The sequence below is a fragment of the Megachile rotundata genome, chromosome 10 (assembly GCF_050947335.1).
Source record: "Megachile rotundata isolate GNS110a chromosome 10, iyMegRotu1, whole genome shotgun sequence".
In the NCBI taxonomy this organism is placed as follows: domain Eukaryota; kingdom Metazoa; phylum Arthropoda; class Insecta; order Hymenoptera; family Megachilidae; genus Megachile; species Megachile rotundata.
In genome coordinates, this window is record NC_134992.1 from 8,500,744 (window position 1) to 8,525,447 (window position 24,704).

At 36.7% G+C, this 24,704-nt stretch overlaps 1 protein-coding gene across 3 annotated transcripts in view; it reads left to right on the forward strand.

The window, feature by feature from the left end:
- Positions 1-24,704, forward strand: part of hth (Meis homeobox homothorax) — a 565,080-nt gene that overhangs the window by 10,883 nt on the left and 529,493 nt on the right. For all 3 annotated transcript variants that reach the window (XM_012281928.2, XM_076536623.1, XM_012281931.2), the window contains exons 2-3: positions 9,043-9,302; positions 22,299-22,440. In XM_012281928.2, coding sequence (XP_012137318.1) covers positions 9,043-9,302; positions 22,299-22,440 — 402 coding nt within the window. The remainder of the gene's footprint in view (positions 1-9,042; positions 9,303-22,298; positions 22,441-24,704) is intronic.

A 24,704-nucleotide genomic window follows, 5' to 3' on the forward strand; every position in this document is an offset into this window, starting at 1 on the left:
AAATAACTGTGTATGTAGTTAGCTAAAATAATTTGTATGCAAGTTTGTTTGGATGATTTTTCGAATTTGAAATATTACAAAGTTTATAACATTGGATTAAATTATACATGGTTTCATTGTTATCTCTCCGCTCTTTATCGGATTAAAAATTCTTAGTCTCTATGAATAATATCGAACAGCTTCGATTTTTGCCCCCCTTTACGTGTCACGTCGAACCCACCGCGATTATGTATTTACCGGCGTCCATCAATCACTTTCGCTCTCCCGATCGCCATGGATATCAGCCTTTAGCCCGCGGATTAAAGTCGTATCGATTTCTCGTGCGTTCCGTTCGCTCCGACAGAGTCGATATTTTCTTTTTTTCTCCTCGTCCGTTTTTGAATAGGTTTCGACAGACTTCACGGTGGATCTTCGGTTAACGGTGCTTGTATTCAATGCTGGAAGGAAAAGTAAGAAGAAAGTTCCTCAAAGAATTTCTGTGTTTCGGTAATTCGTGTGGTGAAATAAAACAGATTGTATCTGCGTAATGTTAATTATATCATAACTTAATGAAACATGAGAATAGAAAGTTAAAATTACATTAATAGAAAAACATTAGTTGGGAAATAATTCTATAGATGTTTACTGCATCTATATAATAGAAAAACATTAGTTGAGAAATAATTATACATATGTTTATTGCAAATTCAGTATCTGAAAGTCATAAATGTATTATAAAATTGTAATATTTTTGTAGAAAAATGTTCTACAAGTTTTATTTGTTCTTAGTCAAAAGATAAAAATGGTGAGGCTAATTGTGAGATATAAAAATACAAATAAAAATGATGAAAAATTGGAAAGTTTTCTGTAACATGTGTATGATTTGCAATGTGCTTGTCAGATGGTTGAAATAGCAGGAATTTGAAAATCGATGTTTTACGGTGTGTTTATGAATCTCCATGTAATCCACCGTAGACTCGAAAAACTGGGTTACCTGTATAAACGGTATACCGTGAACGTGGGTAATTCCAAACAACATTTACCCTACTTTCGTTTTCAGTCAGTCGTATACCTTTCAGTGCCGTATCAATGAGCGTTACTGCCAGTTTCTCGAATCCATTTGCGATTTGTACGATTCAGAAATTAATCTACCTTAAAATTTTGGGTAGTAGCAGTCAAATTTTGCTCTTACAATTTACTGTTATTAAGGTTCATTTGGTATGACATTAAAAGGTAATAAGAAACTTTGTTAAGAAGGTTAATAATAAAGCAAGCAATCGTTGTTGACTATTGATTAAAAAAATAATAATTAACCAGTAAGAAGATATAAATTCATTAAGAAGAAGATATATTTCAAATTCAGTAATAATTTTAAGTAATTTAAATTAAATTTAATAAATATTTAAATTTAAATAGTTATAAATGATCTTGAGTTAATAATAAAAATCGTTTTGAAATATAAAAATTGAATAAACTGTTAATCGCCGCCATTTTGCGTCTTCAGGGCCCAACCTAACCTAACCACTAAAAAGATACAAATTCATTAAGAAGATATAAATTTCAAATTCAGTAATAATTTTAATATATAAATAATTTTGAGTTAATAATATAAATAGTTTTTAAATATAAAACTATTAACTAGTTTTAGAATATAAAATTATTTATAGTGGAATAAATATAATGCCGATTCCCTAATGACCGTCATTTTGCGTCCTCAGGCCCAACAACCTAACCTAAGTTTCCTCCGAATTTACCGAAGCGATTAATAATCAATAACCGTGGATTCGATCAATATTGATTCGAGCAAATTGACCGAATCGAAATCTGTCGGTAACATCGATTTTCTCCACCGTGTTCGATATATCGGTTGGATACTCTTTTATGGGCGCTCAATCAACGTTGAAGATTCTCAATGTTGAAGACGCGGAAGAATCGATGAACTTTGCCGAATAAATATTCATAAGTCGTACATTATTCCCGGGGAACGTTTTCGCTCGTTTCACGTATTCTCCGGTAAAATTAGATCATGCATGCATTTCTCGTGACTGAATCAATTAATCATTCACTTATTAAATCTCTTATCCGTTTTATCTGATTCGTCTTATTTATTTATACGCGAGGGAAACAACCCTTTTGTGTGTCGTGATAAATGAAATCGTTTAAAAGTGAATAATGAATCTGAAGGAGCATAAATTATACAAATTATTGTAATTATTTTTAGAGTGTCTTTAGGAGAAATTAGTACTTGATCGGAAATAATATTTAACTGTCGATGAAAATCTTGTAAATAACGTGGCAAATGTATTTTAACCTGACACGAGGTTTTTTGCTAAAATAATTATATTACTTTGCTGAATCGAATGAGTAAAAATATTATTGAAGTATCGATCTGTTCATGAAAATTAATAATTCATATGGTTCATGAAAACCATATTTTAAATATTCGAAATTTGCATTGCATATTGTGTATCGTAAATTCGTAAGCTTCTAAGTAAAAAATACATGTGCAATTATTTTCATTATACAGTCAGATTAAAAGTTCTGTTAAAATTACATGTTATGCAAGTTGTATCCATTTATGAATAAAAATATGAAATCGGAGTCACATGGAAATCCACAAATAGAATGTAAAAATATAAAACTCATTGATAATCAAATACGAATAAAAATACAGAACTGCAATTGAGAATAAAATGAAGACTGAATTAACAAGGCAGTAATAATTTAAAGTACGAATATAAAAATAAAAACTGTACTCAATCGAACGAAGTCTGAATATAAAAATACACAGTGGAGAATTAAATAAAGAATATAAAACTGTAGTTACAGGTGGAATAAAAACATATGAAGGACAAGAAAAATTGGAAGTAGATAGGGTTAATAATAAGGGTATGAACGCGTGTTTGTCCAGTCGAAAACACCCCACGTTTTCACCCCATAACCACGATTCCCTTAATCCGTCGCGTTGACATCGTCACAGCCCACGGATGCTTATCAGACACGTTTGAATATCTATTTTGCATTACGTTTCATCACATTAGCGTCGATCAGAAGTTTATACGAGCATTAGAAGTAAGCCCGTAAGCTCAGCGGTGTCGACGACCCCCGGGGTGGCACAGTGCGTTAATATAGGACACCAACTTCGTGTACACCATACCAGGTCATCATTAAACCTATTTCATTCGTTTTTATTAGATTACAAAAAAGTGCGATGATCTCTTGCTTTATTGAGGTGTTTTTTAGGATATTAAGTTTTAGGTTTGGGGATTTTGGGATTTTGGGAATTTCGGAATTTGGGATTTTGGAATTTTGGGACTTTGGGATTTAGAAATTTAGGGATTTGGGGATTTAGGAATTTGGGAATTTGGGATTTGGGGTTTTAGAGATTTAGGGATATAGGGATCTAGGGATTTAGGGATTTAGAGATTTAGGGATTTAGGGATTTAGGGATTAAGAGATTTAAGAATTTAGAAAGTTAGGAATTTGGGAATTTGGGGTTTTAGAGATTTAGGGATATAGGGATATAGGGATTTAGGGATCTAGGGATTTAGGGATTTATGGATTTAGGAATTTAGGAATTTGGGAATTTGGGAATTTGGGAATTTGGGGTTTTAGAAATTTGGGGATTTAGGGATCTAGGAATTTAGGGATGTAGGAGCTTTCAAATTCCCAAGTCTCCAAATTCCCAAATCTCCAAATTCCCAAATTTCCAAATTTCCAAATTCCCAAATCTCTAAATCCCCAAATCACTAAATTCCCAAATCTTCAAATTACCAAATCTCTAAATCCCCAAATCACTAAATTCCCAAATCTTCAAATTACCAAATCTGTAAATTACCAAATCTCTAAATCCCCAAATCTCTAAACCTTGAAATCTAAAAATCTTAAAAATCTCTAAACCTTGAAATCTCTAAATCTTGAAATCTCTAAACCTCCAAATCTCTAAGCCTTCAAATCTCTAAACCTCCAAATCTCTAAATCCCCAAATCTCTAAACCTCCAAATCTCTAAATCCCCAAATCTCTAAACCTCCAACTCTCTAAATCCCCAAATCTCCAAATCCCTAAACTTCCAAATCTCCGAATTTCCAACCTCAAATCCCCAAAATCCTCCACCTCCCAATTTTATAAATTTCCGTAACCCTTCCTTTTTCCTCCACGATCTCTGCCTACGATCTCCGATCACCCCATTGCGATTCAACCTTAAAGTCGCCACATGACCTCACTCTCCCGTTTAAGATATTCCGTAGCCGGTCAGTGATATCTTCATAGCCTGATCGTGAATTATTAGACGTTGGCTTTCTTGCCTCCGAAACTCATTTTCTCGCACGCTGGAATCTCGCTTTTGTATGGAAAATCTTGAACCGGTCAAAATCTTCCTTTACGACCGAAATTTTCGTCCTGGAATATTACCTCGAAAAATATTGTTCTGTTTTCCTTTTATTTTTTTATCCCCCCAGTAATTTATTTTACATTCCCTGTTTGTGCGTCGAGGAAGAGAGGCGGGTTTTATGACTGGATAAATATTGGAAAAATGTGAAGGTATCGAGATTGATATCATTTCAATTTGCCTGTTTTATTTTTCAATTTTTATCGCGCGATATATTGCCACGATAAATCATGCATCGACTCGATGAGTTGTTTAACAGGATTAATGGGATTCTGAAAACGTACTGAATTTTTAATAAATTCAAACTACTTTGCATTTATCGTTTAACACGAATGTTACTCTTTTTCTTCCAAATTTATTCGTTACATGTTTAAACATTTATACTAATATATCGATAAGAATATTCATCGAGAGATTAGATATACTTTTGCAAATAACGCGAACTGGGTCATTTGCGTCATTTTACGGCTCCCAGGTTTAGAAAGTTTTAATAAAACCCGAGATGCTTAAGTCTTTATTACATTATCTCTGGCAATATAACGGAAGTCCCATATAAAATTAAACGGTATTTCGTGACATGTTACAAGAAGTATATCGTTACAAATACTGTTTAAACCCTGATATTTAAACAAATTCTTAAATCTCGCATCATAGAATTGTAGCAAATATTTTATTAAAGTGATTTCCCGTTTCGCAAAAAATGGGTTAAATAAATCGCAAAAGATGCCATCACGATAAACGTTATAATTAAAAAACGTCGATGAAAAGAAGAAATTTTTAAGATCCCGAGGTTCGCATAATTAATCAGCCCGGGAATTATCTCGTTAGCTCGTATTTCAGGTTCCGTTTACAGCGCGTAACATCGAAATTCTTAACCGATCGAATACTTCAGCTCGATAAGAGGCATTCGACTCGTATACAAATTGTAGAAAGAGAATCGTTCCGGCGATAATTCGAGCGGCGATGCGTCCACACGGGCGACGCAGCCGTGAGAGGAATTGCACAAAATGGAAGCTTTACTCGACGTTTCCGCGATGTCACCTTGGCTAACGGTTGTAATTAAGGATCCTCGATTACCGTGCATGTCCCCCGTTCGTTTCGCGAGCCACACGCACGCCGTTTCGATAACCGTACGAATAATATCGTTTCTCTCCCTCTTCTCTCTTTTTCCCTCTTTCTTTTCTCGTGTTTCGCTACCCCGATAAAATTGCCGTCCGCCTCTCCCGGCTTGACGACCGAGCCGCGTAATTAACGATAATAATCGGCTCGCTTTCGTTTCCGCGGTGCCGTGACAAGAAAATCATTGCCTTCCTCGTTCCTGATCCTTCGTGTCCTGCCGATTCGCACGAGCATTCGTACGGCGAATTTCTGATCCGCTCTTGATCCTCTTACCAGATTCTGCCGATTTTACGGTTTCTAATTGAATTTCAAGAATCTTTACGACAAAAGCTGGACATTCCGAGACATTCGATGATCGGTTTCAAATTTTTCTTCCAATTTATTATCGTAATTAGAGTTATTCCTTGAATACCGTACAATTTTAATACTTCTTCACAAATATTATCTTTTTAATATAAGGGTATTTACAGACTGTAAGCTTACTTTCGAAGTCAAATATATTCAATAATCTATGTAGGTCTATGGCGTATTATACATGGAAGCACATATGGACACATACGTACACATATGTATATTTATTTTGTAGATGTATTTCAAGACGTATATTGTGAGTGATAGATATATTCAAGTACGTATATATACGACAGTGTGTACGTATACCTCAGGTACACATATGACATGTGTATCTGAAGACGTACACATATGACAGTGTATACATATATGTCAAGATCTACATGTATGACAGTGCACATGTTTAAGAATCTATATCCATATTTTAAAGTATGCATTCGCTGAATATGAGTTCAAGAGTGTGTACATATATTCAATAACATATACGACAGAATATATTAACATATACGTTAAAGAACATATTCGATAATATATTCAAGAGGATAACGTATGTATTCAAAGAGGTATAGTAAATATGACACGTGTGTGACAATGTATACATTCGTAAACATATTCAAAACTATATTTAAAGTTGTACATATAAAAAATTATATTTGAATATCCAAGAACATATATCATCAAAAGTTCGATAACATACATATCGAAACGAAACCACCTCCAGAACAAATACCTAAGTTTTTCGACCTACATATGCATTTTTGAAGACATCAAAGCTACAGATATTTTGAGACCAGCAATAAATTATCCACGCCCAGAGCTAATTTAACGAAGAAAATTTCAAAATTCGTGTTTCAAAGATAATCAGCTTCAATCATTCCGTTTGCATTCGCATGCCAGAGATGTCCGCTCTGTGATGTTTCCTCGTAGCTGTCACCTGTCGTTCGCGTCTTTGTTACAATGTCGTCATCTCAAGGATTAGCCAACGAGGAAAGAAAGAAAGAATAAAAAAACCAAAGATTTCGCCAGCAATTTCGCGGTAAATTCATGGACTTCAATTATTTTTACGAGCCGTAACCGTGGTATTTTTGATCATGCGTTCCACTCCGTTGACAGAGTAGTGTCTGTAAGAGAGCGGAAATAAATTTCCCCTATTTTTACACGATCGCTTCGACGTGGTACGATCCGCGACTTGGAACGGGAACGCTCGCATTTTCTATTTTTAATACTTTAACAGCGTAAAGAGTAAAACGCCGTGGGTACGACGGACATCGTATTATACTTCGATATCAGAATCGACGTGGTCAGTTATCGCGATTATCGACGCTCGCTAATGCTGGATAATAGTAATCGATAACGCGGTGTGGTCGCTTCTATCGAACGGTATAATAAAATCCGGATATTGGTTTGCTTTAGGCGTTACGTGCGGTTGCACGACATGTGGCGATATAACGTGTGGTGATATATTGCGGAGAATTGGAATGATGTTACGTGATGTCGTGTGGAGGTGTACGTGTTTGCGCGTTTGCGCTACACATGACGATTACATGTGACTGTCACACGTGGAAACCAAGCGTATCATGTGTGGTGATACCACGTGTGGTACTGTGCGTGACAATTATCAAGCGTGGTTATATTATAAGTTACAGTCGCTATGCGCGATGGAACCATAGGTAGTGATACTACATGTGACGATTATTACATATGACGATTACTACATATGACGATCACTACATATGACGATCACTACATATGACGATCACTACATATGACGATCACTACTTATGACGATTACTACATATGACGATTACCACGCATGGTGATACTATACGTGACAATACTACGCGTGGTGATACAACATGTGACGATTCCTACGCGTGACAATTACCACATATGACGATACCTACGCGTGACAATTACCAAGCGTGGTGATACAACATGTGACGATTCCTACGCGTGACAATTACCAAGCGTGGTGATACAACATGTGAAGATTCCTGCGCGTGACAATTACCACATATGACGATTCCTACGCGTGACAATTACCACATATGACGATTCCTACGCGTGACAATTACCACATATGACGATTCCTACGCGTGACAATTACCACATATGACGACTTCTACGCGTGACAATTATCACATATGACTATTCCTACGCGTGACAATTACCAAGCGTGGTGAAATTACACATGACAGTCGCCATGCGTGGTAATACTACGCGTGATAATTCTACACATGACAGTTACTACACATGGTAATTCTACATATGACAATTACCACGCGTGGTAATACCACATATGACAACTACTACACATGACAATTACCAAGAGTGGTGATACAACATATGACAACTACTACACATGATAATTACTCTTCATGGTGACTCTACTCATGACAATTCCTACACGCGGTAATATTACATATGAGAATTACTACACGTGATACCACGCATGGTGCTACAATATGCAACCACACTACACATGACGATTACTACGTGTGGTGATACTACACATGATACTTATCAAGCACATTGATATTACACTCGACAGTCACTGTGTTGGTATTACACGTGGCGTACATGTGACGGTCACCACACATGCGTATGTTATAGATTATATGAGACAATTACTATGTCTCATATATGACCTTATAGCGCAAGGTGATGCAATGCATGACGACTCAACGTATTATACACTATACCCAGAACAACGTATGTTCACGTCCGAATTACTATATACATATGAAAATATTACATTTAACAATTTCCACATATGACTTAACCACATATGATTTAACTTGTGATCCACCACGTGGTCATATAACGAATCAAATCCCTTTCCCGTTTATCAACAGTACCAAGGTTCTCACCTAAACATTACTATATTTCACCTTGTCTGCGACTCTACTTTTTATAAGAGGTTAATGCAACGATAGCGATACGACGTAATTACGTTCGATTAGCAAGTTTCTTTGTGGAAGGCCATAGATAGAGTCTGCAGTCGATCGAACTCGACAAGGATTGGCCGAACGGAAGTGGCGGTATGCGTCGATCGTAAATTTACTTACTTCGATAGCGCCCGTATAGTCGCGTTTTCTCAGGACAAGACGAACATCTGCCGAAGTCCGCGTTAATTACAAGCACGTTGCGACGATCGATAATTAACGCTAATTTTTTTCGTTGTTTTGCTTTATGGCGGTTTCAGTATGACGATGGTGGGCTGCACGGGGGTTACCTCGAGGGCGGAGGCGGCGGTGGTGGCGCAGGGCTGTACGATCCGCACGGGAGCGCCCGGGGCGTACCGGGCCTCCATCACAGTCCACACCTCGGCGGTATGGGGCCAGCACACCCCCAGTACCCACCGCCCCCGCCACAACCACCCCAACACGTACTCGCGGCCGCAGCCGCGGCTGCTGCTTCCGCGGTACCCGATGTCCATAAACGAGACAAGGACGCGATTTATGGGTAAGTCATGTTTTTCTTCTTCTTTCTTCTAACCAAGCGCTTCTTTACCTCACTTTGATATGTCTTCATTACTCTTTCATTCTCTTCTTTTAATCAATTCTTGATGTTTCTTTTCTCTCGTCATTTTTTAGAATTGTGAGTTATGAGTTGTTAGGAGCTATTAGAACTTGTTAGGAATTATTATGAGTTATTATGAGTTATCAGGAATTATCATGTGTTATCATGAGTTATTGTGACTTATTATGAGTTATTGCGAGCATTAGGAATTATTAGGAAATATGAACTGTTATGTGTTATTATGAATTGTCATCAAATATAAATGGTTGTTATGAATTATTATGAAATATAAATGATTGTTGTGAATTATTATGAAATACAAAGGGTTGTATTATGAATTACAAACTATTATTTGCAAACGAACTGTGTCTTCACGCAGTATTAATTTCATTAATTTCAAGTTTGAACGTACACAAGTACGCTAAATACGTCAGTATCATAATTGTTCGCATATCTCCCCAGTACATTATCTTTTCTCACATTAACATATATAGAGTTGCGAAACGAATCGAGTAAAATTATTAAATACTTTCAAGAGAAATGAAATTGTGATACCTCGCAAAATGAAGATAAATAAAAGGAAGGACTGTTACATTTATCGACAAGATTTTTCACGAATATTCAATTCGTGCAAATGTCAGAAATAAAAGAGATCGGCAAAGGGGAGCAAAAACACGCGTTAAAAGTCTCGAACGAAGGAAATGCCGTACACAGTGCCGAGGTAATAACGATCTCGAGTTAAGTATCGCGTTGAGGAGAGTAATTAAAGGCGGAGTAACGTGTAGAAAATATTACAACGGCATAATCGGCCGATAAAGTAGGATTATCTTAGATGGTATGAAATTAGAAAATATGTAGAACGGAAGAGCGTTATAAAAGATAAACGTATTAACTATTCGAATACCTAACTCCGTCAGCGTATTAAAGCATTTAAATTGTTTGTAATAGACCAATAACTTGTCCCGGTAAATGTTTCTGTACTCTCTAAACTGCGGGAACTTGGGTACTACCTAAACTCTGATAAATGTTTTACTAATCACTTGATAATTCTCCTTGTTAAATCGCATTTTAATAGATAAACATTTACAAGGTTTCAAAAGATTTTAGTTGCTTTTAAAAATTATTTTATTATTTACATTACACTGTCAAATTCGTATATGCTGGATATAAAAATTTCAAGACTTGTATATTTGAGTGTTTGTTATATGGCAATTTAGTTATATGGCCAATATTATGTGACATTAAAAATTTGAGGATTTAAGAATTTGAAGATTTGTTCATTTGACAACTTGAAAATTTCAAGATTAAAAAATTTGGAGATTTTTACATTTCAATACTTGTTATATGGCAATTTAGCTATATTGCCATATATTGTCAATATGACTATATATTATATTGTAAGCCTTGAAAATTTTAAGGATATAAAAATTTCAAGATTTGTACATTTGAAGCTTGTTATATGGCAATTTAATTATATCGCCAATACAGTTATATACCTTGAAAATTTGATGATTTAAACATTCAAACATTTGCTCATTTAAAAACTTGAAAATTTCAAGATTATAAAATTTGAAGATTTGTGAGTTTGAAGCTTGTTATATGACAATTTAGGTATATCGCCGTAATCGTCAATATAGTTATATGTCTTGAAAATTGTAACGATATAAAAATTTCAAGATTTGTACATTTGAATACTTGTTATATGGCATATTTAGTTATATCGCCAACAAAGTTACATACCTCGAAAAAATTCGAATATTTTTAAACTTAAAAGCTTGCAAATTTAAATATATAAAAACTCGAAGAAATTTGAAAATCCGAATATTTCTAAATCAGAAAAGATGCAGATGCCTAACCTCAAAACTAAGCGACTAAATTCTCCACAAATTTCTCCAACATCCAACACCATTGCCCCTAAAAATCAGCCCATCTGCATGAACCTATCACAAGAAGCCACTAAACCCGTCTAAATCGCGAAGAAACCGAGAAGCAGAAGAAGCAGCTCGAGAGCCAGCGAAGAAACGGATTGGTGCCTCGTGCCACGCTTCCATCGAGCTTGAGCTCGTCAATTGGCCGTTTTACGAAGCGGCTCGGCCGTGTTCCGGTGATTTATAGCCGCGAGATGGCCCGATTTCTGGTATACATCCTAGAACGGGAGCCTCATTATTTCGTGCACCCTGTAATTTGTCCACTCGTCGTGTGCCCCGGCCTCGTCCGAGGCGGATTCCTCAGCTTTCTCGGAACAGTCCTCTTCTTCGCTTCTCTCGTTGGATTTAGCCGGCGAACCGTTCATTTTCTTCGCCGTTTGATAAACTCGTGTTTACAAAACCGATCTCTCTGTGCACGGTGTTCTCGCTGCCGCGATTGAGTCGTCCAGGTGAAATCGTGTGCACCGTTGGCCGTTTTCGTAGCTGGCTATACTATTTTTACCATCGATGTCGAGCTCGTTTCTATACCGAACGCGATCGAAATTGTCGATCGACTTGAATCGGCTTTACAGCTCGATGTTTACCTTATCCGTTCAATTGCGTTCACCGTCGCCAAAGGTATAACCGTATTCGACTTTTGTACGCCGGTTTCGAATAGGAAACGATTATTAGTCATTTTCTGAAATGGCCGCTCTCTTGTTTGTACATTTTCATCGGGACAGGGTTGCTTTCCTAGGATTTGTCCAATTATTCTTTGATTTGCTTTCTGGTTGTTGTGATGCAAACTTACATTTTTTATTCTTTAAATTTTTATCATTTTATAGAGCAACTTTAAAGTATAGATTTCAATAAAATTAATTTCTATAACCTTGATGAAGAATATTAACAACTCAATGATTAAAATAACGTTGATCGCCATATTGAATATCTTTAATTTCAGGAAAGTAACGCTTTACTAATTAAATCATATAGTATCAACATAAATTATACAGTAATATTAAAACCTGTAGATTTAGAAGCTAAATTATTAGAAGCGAAAAAGCAACAAGTCCAAAGAATTTTAATCATCGCACGATGATAAATTACTCTTGACAATCTATCCATTTCGCACAGATTTCCCCTCATCTTTTGAATAATGTTATGACACTTAATATAGTGTATTTTGCAAATGAGTATGTCAGCGTATATGCAATAACTGTTTCAATTATAATGACTTACTTCTAATAAGCTGAAAGCAAGACAAAGCACCATATTGGATCTCCCTTATCTGTCATCTAAATAACGTTATATTATACAGTGTTCGAGCACTGATCATAAAATGATCGAGCAAACTAATAGTTTAATAATGTATATCGATTTTAATCAGAGTGAGCTGTAAACTGTCAGAGACGCCATTACGTAAATTCTTAAGCCTTAAAGCGAATAGTGAAATACGATAGAATATTTTATTATGATAGTACTGTAGTGAATGAATGAAACGGTAAAATGAAAGGATAAATTAGGATGGTGAGATAATAAAATATTAAATACTAAAGCAGTAAAACTATAGTAGGAGAAAAGTAAAATAATAAAACTCGTGTAATACGACAATCACATACACACGGGCAATATACTAATCTAAACGCATAAGCACAGTGTGAAAACATCGATCGAGACACGTCGCAGACACCTACCCTATCGACAGAGATACGTCTTCATCTTGGTCGCGATCAATAATTCAATAACGTGTTCGGAAGACAAGAAAATCGGTGCTGGACACATTGACAATGTCTCCCGCAAGCGTAAATCGATCGAACACGCGTAAATCGCTGCTTGAAAGATCGTTCTAAGGAAAAAAAAATTGTTTGAAAGGCACGGTGATTCTTGCCGGGTTCCATCGGACAAGAAGCTTTTACGTAATCAAACCTGGTAGACGTAACGCACAGGCGAATCTGCCAATCACCGGCGTATCCCTTATGCAAGGAGGCATGATTGGCCGAGTCATTTATGGATTAAACGTCTTACGCAAATCTTCGTGGTGAAACACGACGGTGATGTGTGGTTGCACGCAGTAGCACCCGCAGGATGTGTAGTCCATGCAAAATATGAGTTCTATAGGGAAAATATTACAGTCGGGGGGAAATTAGCATTTTTTAATAAGGTGGGTTTTAGGGATTTTTGGTTAGTTGGAGGTGGGTTAGAAATTTGATGGTTTCGGGATTTGGGAGTTTGGGGATTTAGGAATTTGGGGAAGGTAGGGATTTGAAGACGTGGTGATTTCAGGACGTGGTGATTTGAGGACGTGGTGATTTGGGGACGTGGTGATTTGGGGACGTGGTGATTGGGCGACGTGGTGATTGAGAGATGTAGGAATTTGGGGACGTAGGGATTTGGGGACTTAGGAATTTGGGGACGTAGGGATTTGGGGACGTAGGAATTTGGGGACATGGTGATTTGGGGACGTAGGAATTTGGGGACATGGTGATTTGAGGACGTGGTGATTGGGAGACGTTGGAATTTGGGGACTTGGCGATTTGGGGACGTAGTGATTTGGGGACGTTGGAATTTGGGGACTTGGCGATTTGGGGACGTGGTGATTTGGGGACGTGGTGATTGGGAGACGTAGGAATTTGGGGACGTAGGAATTTGAGGACTTGGCGATTTGGGGACGTGGTAATCGGGAGACGTGGTGATTGGGGGTCGTAGGAATTTGGGGACGTAGGAATTTGGGGACGTAGGAATTTGGGAACGTAGGAATTTGGAATTGTTGGAATTTGGGAACCTAGGAATTTGGAATTGTTGGAATTTGAGTACGTAATAATTTGCAGATATAGGACTTTGGTACCATAGGGTTTCAAAAACCTAGAAATTTGTAAACATCCACATTTACAAATCTTCCAATTTTTGAATATAGATCATGTATGAATATACCCCTACTCCTACATCCCAAAAGTAAGCCAAAATTTTATCTCAATTCCAACATGAGCATTTACAACTCATCCATATACCGTGCCAGGCCTGTTTAATATTCCATTTTTCTACTCGACGATAATTAGTGCATTAGAGTGACGTTTCAGCAGATGAGCGGCTAATGAATATTAATGCACTGTTTAATGGAATTGATCGGTGCGCGCAGGATCGTGATTACATCATACGCGTTGCAGTCGGACAACCACCCGGGAAAACAGGATCTCTCGACATTTTATTTTACGTGTCGTGTTCGATGCTCGAAGAAATTGCTTGCGAAAGCGTTCAGCCTTTTCTTCTTCTTTTTTTTCCTCTTGCGTTTCATCTTCGATGGCGAGTTGCCCAGACGGCGATAATTTGAATTTAATCTCGGATTTCAGCTTCGTTTTCTACACTTTAAAATGTTTGGAAAAAATTCAGGTATGGAGGTGTATTATTATTTAGGGAGTAGTAGTACTTTGGGACATTTGAAGTATAGAGATACTGGAGATATTTAGATATTAGGATAATATTTAGGATATTAGGATAAGATAGAAATAAGATAGATAAGATAGAGACCTTTAAGGATATTGGAATCAATGAATGTTTGAGATCTAAGGATAGTTGGGGACTATGGATGCTTGGGACATTGGGATATTTAGGGTCTAACGTTATTTTGGATGCAGGAATATATGAGACGTATGGTTATTTGGCATATGTGGTCATTCTGGACCTAGGAGTATTTGGGACTTAGGGGTATGTGGCATATGTGGTCATCTTGGACCTAGACATATTTGGGACTTTGAGGTATTTGGCGTATGTGATCATTTTAGACCTAGGAGTAATTGGGACTTAGGAGTATTTGGCATATGTGGTCATTTTGGATGTAGAAGTATTTGGGACTTAGGGGTATGTGGCATATGTGGTCATTTTGGATTTAGGAGTATATGAGACTTAGGGTTATTTGGCATATGTGATCATCTTGGACCTAGGTGTATTTGGGACTTAGGGGTATTTGGCATATGTGGTCATTTTGAACCTAGGAGTATGTGACACTTACATGTATTTAATATCTCTCGTCATTTCAAACCCATGAACACCTCTAAAATCTCCATATATCTCCTATAATTATTTCAAGTCAATAAGCATTCAAGACTCGTGCCACTCATCTAAAGTCCCTAATTCAGAAATACCTCAAAAATATTCCGAATAACTCTCTCTAAAATTAATAGATTAATGAAAGCGTTGGTAACAGGTGAATCGAGTGGTTTTTCACGCTTCTTCAATCGCGGCGAGAAATTACCGGTAACCGCGTATAAAAAAGGGTCCGGGTAAGGGCAAATAGGGTTGGAGGGGCAACGAGTCGAGGGCGGAAACCGCAAAACCGCAAACATCCTCCGCGTCCAACGGACAATCATATCATTACCTTTTGCGGTTCCGTCATTCTGACACCTCGTTTCGACCCGTCATTTGTCATCGACATTGCACTTTGCCGCACCGCGACCGCTTAAGAAGCATGCACTTTAAGTGCACTCCGCTCACGCCCGCGGTTTTACTCCTTGCACCAAACATGCACGAATTCAACTTTCTGTATAATCAACATTTTAGTAGAATATTTTTTTCTTTTATCACTTTATGTTCCAGTATACTCTGTTCCAATATACTCTTAAACAGTGTTGTTTTCAAATTAAGCAAGGTTAAATCAATTATTTCAATTAATTTAGCATTCAAATTTGTCTGTGGATTTATTATAAATATTTGTAATAGGATATTTTTGATATTTAGATTTAATTAGATGTTTAGGTATTTTATTCGTCTTTAGATGTTATTACACATTTTTGAGATTATGTAATTTTTTAATATTCAATATAAGTAAATATTTTTGATATTCATGTCTACATGTAAATAGATATTTTTCATGTTTATATATAGTTAAATACTTATTTTTAAATATGTAGAAATAGCAGACTCTCTCATAAGTAAAAAAGAACATGCTTCTCAAAAATTGTTGATAATGAACCTCCATATTTTTGTGATCGTTACACCTGTACGTTCCTAAATCAATGTATGGCTAATCAACATATATGTCTGACTAAGAATATATTTACAAAGAACTGGGAAACGAAGAGGTCGTGATCGCGTGCAGAATCGGGAAAGCGAGTTCGATTTCGACCATAAAATAGCAAGATTGATCCCTCGACGTCCACGCTCGAGGTGAAAGCGATCATTCAATATTTTCGCGTATGCGATCGACCGTTTCTACCTTGTGGAAAGCGATTTTTAATTTAAACATACTTTCTCGTATTAACCGCACATTTTTTTTTCGAGGTTACAAATATTGTTTCTCGGCTCCATTAAATCTGCATCTCGCATATCTAATTCTTCATATGCGCATCAAATTATCCGAATATCGTCTAACAAACACGTTTCTTATCCTCGCACGATTAAATACCCAATTACAGAGAGAAAATGATGCAATAAATCGAGGAAAAATAACCTTCGCTTTCTTATTCCTCCCCAATTAAACCATCACCGTCGGCCATTAATATCCCCGACTCCTCCGCTCGTATCGATTACCTAAGAAACACCGGGCCTCATCGATTAATTCTATGCTCTCGAATTAATTCACGGACGCCGATAATCGTTCGCCAGTTACGCAACGATTACCCATCGAAGCCACCAGGTGCATCGGAGTCCTCCTTTTCTTCTTCTTCAACTACCCGCAATTAGGCTAATAGGTGAAAATAGAAATTCCTCGGCAGAGAGAGAAGCTCGCGGAGAAAGCGACGTTCCGAGAGCCAGGGTTCGCGATAACCCTTTTTTTCGCTAGGGTGGCCTCTCTGTTACCTTCCAGCGGCCACGTCAATTTGTCGAAATTCGTTCCGAATCATTTTATGTCCGCCACGCCGCGAGACGCGACCCGCTACCATGCGTACACAATGCCCTGTGCCCATAACGCTACCTATCCTACGGGCTCCAAACGTTTCTTCGACGATTCGTCTCGAGACCGTTCGGGATGCGTAAAAATTACTCCTTCTACTGAAAAGGGGTTCGGAGGATGTTCGAACATCGCCACCGAGAAATCGGTCTGGACAACTTAACCTCTTCGATCTTTCAAAAGAAATTTTACTGCTTTTAAATCTGTTATTATGTAAATAAATTGTTGCGGAATTTATTAAATAACATAAATGATAACGGTGTCAATGATAATATAAGTAGACGGTCCTTGGTTGATGGGTTTAAAAAGATGTCCACATATGTGTATGTGTATGTGACCTCTTAAGGTTAGTGATTAGAGTAAGGTTTTTGGGTGTACTATTTTTAAATCTGTAATTGTATAAATAAATCGTAGAGGAATTTATTAAATAACATAAATAATATAGGTATGAATGATAATGTAAGTAGACGTTCCTTGATTGATGGATTTGAAAAGATGTCCACATATGTGTATGTGTATGTGACCTCTTGAGGTTAGTGATTAGAGCAAGGTTTTTGGACGTACTATTTTTAAATCTAATTATGTAAATAAATCGTAAAGAAATTTATTAAATAACATAAATAATATAGGTAGACGTTCCTTGGTTGATTTAAAAAGGTGTCCACATGTGTATCTGACCTTTTGAGGAGGTTAGTGATTACAGCAAGGTTGGGTGTGCTGTTTTTAAATTTAATTGTGTACTAATTATGTATTATGTATTAAATAAATCCTAGAGGAATTTATAATATAACATAAATAGTGTAGGTGTAGTTCCTCAGTTGATCGACTTAAACACATGTCCACATATGTGCACATGTCCACATAACCTCTTGAAGAGGTTAATGATTAAAACAAGGTTTTTAGCCTTTAGCAGCCATTTATTGTGATCAATCTGCTTTTTGTAAAATATACAAATACAGTACATTACAGTGTACAAATATTATAAATTACAGTATACAAAAATTGTAAACTACAGTATACAAAAATTCTACAAATTCACAAATTGAACATATATGTATAACAGACTCATATACAAATTACTTGAAAATCCTACATAAACTTTTGCCGCCAAAACTCTGCCAGTATCCCAGAGTGAAATTAGTAAAAACTTATGGTAAAGATCGCAAAAAACAGCAATAAAATAATAAATTTGGCTACATCAACAAATCAGAGGATCGAAGCGATAATAAAATAGTATTACACAGATATCGGCGTTGCGCTCAGTACAAAAACATAACTATAATGCAAGCTTCACCGATTGCTCGAACCTCGAAAACTCGTATCGAAAATTGTGCGATATCGGTAATATCGGTGATATTTTATTACCGGCGCGATAAAGTGATTTTCGAGCAGCACGCGCCAGCTCTCGTAGATTTCAATTGGCGAGAACGACACGACGTATAAACGCATTTTTCCCGTGATTTATCGCGTCAAGTGGATCGTACGCATATAAGCGTCGATTGTCGTTTTTATACAGTAGATTCGCGTTATATAGCCACCTTTGTGTGCAACTTTTAGTAATAAGTGATACTCATAGGGCATGGTGGATTACTGGATTGAAAATTACTGGTTTTAACGTTGTTATGGTGTTAAAGGAAATTTAGGGGCAGATTGACTCTTGTTATATTGCCGTGGTAGGTGTAGTTCAGAGTATTTTTTCATATTTAGGTCGTTAATTTAGGTTATTAATTTAACAAGGTTAATAATTCTTAAAGCTTATCCAGGTATTGTAGAAATCATTTAAATTAACAGTTCAAATAATTTGTTTAAATTATTCAAAAATTAAAACATTTAGGTATTTAAAAATTTAACAACCTGTAAATTCAAGCATTTAGAAATTCTAATATTTTCAAGTTAATTTACAAACCTTCATATTTAAAAAAGTTCAAATTACAAAACTATAAATTTACAATTGTACTAACTTAAACATTCAAAAATTTCGAAATTTAATTTTCAACGTAGGTTTTTATAAATTGCAGAAGATTTCAACAATTTCAGAAAAATTTTCAAGCCTATCTATAATTTTTCCAAGAAATCTATAATAGCCAATAATATATGTAATTTTTCAAGAAAATCTACGTAATGACCAATAATATATATAATTTCCAGAAGATCTACATAATAGTCAATAATGCGTATAATTTTCGTAGAAAATCGTTACATGTGTGTATTGCCAGGAAGCATATGACGCGTGCGGCAATATAACGGGAACCCGCTGTATCTTTTTTCTTGGGTTAGCAAACACGTCGATTACGGTGTCAAACGCTGGTGAAGCACAAGTGTAGTCCGTTGTTGCAGTCGTTTGCACCGGCCTCGACTAATCTTATCTTATCCAGGGATCCTCCTAATACCGTGGTAACCGTGTGGCGCGTAACATGATCGATAACACCGTGAAAATATTCTTTTCTCGTAAACGCCACCGAGGAAGTTACGATTGAATCGAGTCTGTAATTATCGGCTCGGAGAGCACAATATCGAGGGATTGTTACGGGCAGGATCGATCGACCGCACACCTTCGTTAATTGGCCGCAGTTTTTTTTCCCGCCTGGACGTTGATTGCTTTGTGAGCAGCAATTACTCAATTAGAAGAGTGTCGGGAAAATGTTGCGGTTAAGAAAAAAAAGCGACGTGGAAACAGCCGGGTTTAGAAGTTGGCGAATCGAAGGAGAGGATCGATAGCCGTCGGATCGTGAACGGTTCACCGCGAACGCCGGCTAGAAATATAAATTACCTTCGGATGAATTATGTTTTAGTTGACGTGTTCGCGACCGTTGGTGTGCTACTACACGTAGCTGTTTGACTTGCAAATGTTATCTTGCTATACTTGCAAAAATAATTTCCATTTCGACTAGTTCCTTTCGACGAGTTTCCACGGTTTGTTTATTTAAAAAAAAAAGGAAAAAATTGTACGAATCCTCCTGCGATCATAGATAATCGACAGTTTATAAAACGGTCGATTGTTTGGATAACGCATTTTGTTCAATTTCGTTTAATCGTTCGCCGGAAAATTACGGCCATAAATACGTCAAGGAATTTTGCAAAAATAAACGTTCGATAATAATGTTAATACGGACGGTCGTGTATTATTGTTACAGAGTGTGAAATTATTAGTTTCGTAACTCTCATTTTCCTTCGCGTTGCCAAATGATATTCAGGTTTTTATTTATTCATCGATGCTCGCATATTCATTCCTTTTACACTTCATACATTTTCTGAAACACCTCCGAGCACTGTCATATCTAATCCTGTGTTAAGCATACATGAATTTTCAGGAAAATTCAAATTGTGCTTGGAGATATGGTGGTCTAGGTTACGCGTGCATAGCAACATTATGACACGTGCATTTGGGGATATGAGCATTTTGGGATATAGGGATTTTAGGATTTTGGGATTTTGGGATATAGGGATACAGGGATTTTGGGATATAGGGATTTTGGAATATAGGAATTTGGGGATGTAGGGATTTTGACACGTGGGAATTTAGGGATATAAGGATTTTGACACGTGGGAATTTGAGGATATAGGGATTTTGACACGTGGGAATTTGAGGATATAGGGATTTTGACACGTGGGAATTTGGGGATATAGGGATTTTGACACGTGGGAATTTGGGGATATAGGGATTTTGACACGTGGGAATTTGGGCATATAGGGATTTTGATACGTGGGAATTTGGGGATATAGGGATTTCGACACGTGGGAATTTGGGGATATAGGGATTTTAACACGTGGGAATTTGGGGATATAGGGATTTTGACATATGAGAATTTGGGGATATAGGGATTTTGACATATGAGAATTTGGGGATATAGGGATTTTGACACGTGGGAATTTGGGGATATAGGGATTTTGACACGTGGCAATTTGGGGATATAGGGATTTTGACACGTGGGAATTTGGGGATATAGGGATTTTGACACGTGGGAATATGGGGATATAGGGATTTTGACACGTGGGAATTTGGGGATATAGGGATTTTGACATATGGGAATTTGGGGATATAGGGATTTTGACACGTGGGAATTTGGGGATATAGGGATTTGGGGACACAGAGATTTCAAGATATAGAGATTATGACATATGGGGATTTGGGAATATAGAGATTTGCGAGCATAGGAATTTGGGGTTATGGAGATTCTGTGATATAAGAGTTTGGGGTTATAGGGATTCGGGACTATTGATATTTGACACTATAAGAATTCTCCTCTATAAGGATTTAGAGATATGAATATTTGGGAACATAGGGATTGAAAATATAGTAATCTGGGGATGTAGGTATTCAACAAAACACTGAGGTTTGGAAATACAGGAATTCTTGAACCTAAGAATCTAAGGATCAATGTATCTGGGATTTAGGTATCTGGGACCTAGGTATCTGAGAATCTAGGTATTAGGAGATATATCAATTTGACGTTCTAAAAATTCAGAAATACATATAGAGATTCTGTGACATAGATAGTTGGTGTATCAAGGATATATAAATTTGGTGACATAAGGTATTTTTACCATAATGTTTCGCAAATATAGAGATTTGGAAATAAAATGATTTAGGAGTGCCATATTCATATGATTGACACATTGACATATGAATGACATATTGATATATGATATTAGGAAATATAGTAACTTTCAAATCTGGGAATCTGTAATGAAAGTACCTACAATATAAAAATTCTAATATAAGAAAAAACTTAAGAAACAATATAAAAAACATCTAACATTCATCATCCACAACTTCACATATCTCATTTCACACTTCCATACACAAAACCGATCCGTGTCACAATTTCAAGCCGATTTCCGCCATTTCGCGTTGCTCATCATGTTACCCGCGTGTCGCCACTTGTCGAATAATCGTGTATCGATCAACGATACCGTTGACCGATCGCGCGGATTAATTTATCACGCGTCAGATAAAACCTCGATCCTTGGTTGTCCTCCGCGTTCCTGGAGGAACGTTCGAAAGAGGCGTGAAATAAATGACAGCCAGGCGAAGGCTGAGCGGCCTCATCGATCGGCCGATCAATTAACATGCTCGTACAAGTTGGCGTAATGTACGCTTGATTTTCATGCGGTATTTTTAATCGTTTTCTCTTTTCCTTGTTGCAGACACCCCCTGTTCCCGCTTCTCGCGTTGATCTTCGAGAAGTGCGAACTCGCGACGTGTACACCGCGGGAACCCGGTGTCGCGGGCGGTGACGTGTGCTCGTCAGAGAGCTTCAACGAGGACATTGCTGTCTTCTCTAAACAGGTAAGAAAATTTCAATTTTTCTCATACTTTGAAGATGGAGAAAATGGCGACTGTGCAATGTTGGAGGCAATGTTAGCGACTGTGCAATGTTACCTTATAGACATAGGAGGTTTGTGAGATACATGAGAGATCCAGAAATGGTTGCAGTTTTGAATAGGAGAGTTTAGAATATAGAAACTTGGGAATGTAGGAATTTGTGGATGTAGAGATTTTAGAATATGTAAACTTGAGAATATAGGAATTTGTGGTTGTAGAGATTTTAGAATATAGGAACTTGAGAATGTAGGAATTCGTGGTTGTAGAGATTTTAGAATATAGAAACTTGAGAAATAGGAATTTGTGGATGTAGAGATTTTAGCATACTGAAACTTGAAAATATAGGAATTTATGGATGTAGAGATTTTAAAATATAGAAACTTGGGAATACAGGAATTTGTGAATGTAGAGATTTTGGAGTACAGAAACGTGAGAATATAGGAATTTGTAAATGTAGAACACTCGACATTTGAAAAATTGTAGCTCTTCACCTCACGCGACAACTCGTGACATCGCTACATATCTACAATGTGATAGAAAGCGGTGTTGATAGACGGCCATACTTTGCAACTTTGTTTCTCATCGATTTCTCGTTATACTTCATTGAATAAGGACAAATCGTAGCATGTTTTGCGGTGAGGTTGGTTGCAAGTACTCTTTGATTGATGTGAAAATAATTGAAACCTGTCAACATTTACATTTGTGTAGTAAAATTGAATATGGATATAATTTCATTGAACTTCTTTGTGGTTGAATAATCAGAGTGCAGTATACTAAACCCTCATCGTGAGTATAACCTAAAATCTCTTAATATAAAAACAAAAGATTTGTTTTCCTTTTCCTACAGGAAAACTCGAAAAGTTTACCTTTAACTTTGCTAATAGTGTATATTTATTAATTTTGTATATTACACAAAGTCTCTATAAGTGCTTGAGTACTGCTCCGTAAAATGAAGTCAAAATGGTTGGGTAAAAATATCTGTTAAAAAGCAGAAATTTACTTCGAAGAATATTACGCAGTACAGATTGTTAAAATAATTTAAAAAAGGAAGTAAACTTGCGTTTGAAGTGTTTAAAAACACGTTAGAAATGTTGATACGATGGTCTATTTAGAGTGGTCACAAACTTAGAGATAATTGTCATAGGTACTAAATATTATGTGTTAATTGACACTTTCTGCGTCACGTGTTAACAATGTGTTCTAAGAATTGAAAGGTTATTTTAAAATTTTTAGTTATACATTTCTAGATATCTAAATTTCTGGATTTTAATAATCTTGGACTTTTGAATATTTAGGTAGTCAGATTTCAAGGTTCCCATAGCTTCAGATCCCAAATTTTTAGATCAAGGTTTTTTTAAATTTCAAGGTTTCCAAATTCCTAAATTCTTACATAACAAGGCTCCCAAATTTCTACATTTTTAAATCTCAAGATTTCCGTATCTCTACATTTCCAAATCTCAAGCTTCTCAAATTCCTAGGTGCCCAAATTCCTAGTCTTCCAACTCTCCAAGCTGCCAAATCTCCAAATTGCCATATCAGTAGATCTCTGACCCTCAAGATTCTCAAATACCAGTGTCCCCAAATTTCTAAATCCCCAATTTCTACATCTCCAAATCTCTAGACCTTCAAGTTTTTAGGTTCCCAAATTCTCTTATCCCCAATTTGCAATTCCCCAAACCTCCAAATCCCATTTCTGGGTCTCCCAAATTTTAGACCCCGTACTCCTCAAATTACCATTTCTGTAAATCCAAAGTTCCACAGTAAAATCAAAATTTCTAGGTCTCTCCACATTTCTACAGTAGCTAGTCACAGTTGTAGAACCTCAAACCCTAAAGTCTACATCTGCCAATTTCTGGGAGTAAAGCTAAATTTTGCTCCAACTTGCTCTGGATTGTACTATAATTTCATTATAAGTGCAGAAGCTATGATGTCAAATAAAAACTATTTAGCTTCTCCCCTCGATTTTAATTTCATACAATCACTCATGAAAAGTAATTCCTAGTCTACCATGTAAAATTCTGAACATGTTACCAGACTTTATCCAGCCCACAAGCAAACCGCCCATGTTCAGTATCTGGACCAGCCAAAGTAAACTATCCTCAGCAACTATCTAAAGTAATCATTACAGTCTAGCATTTTTCGAGCTGGTTTCTAACCGAATTAACACATGACCCATGCCTCGCGCTTTATCCCACCTCGCACCGGGGCTTAACTCTTATCGTTATCTG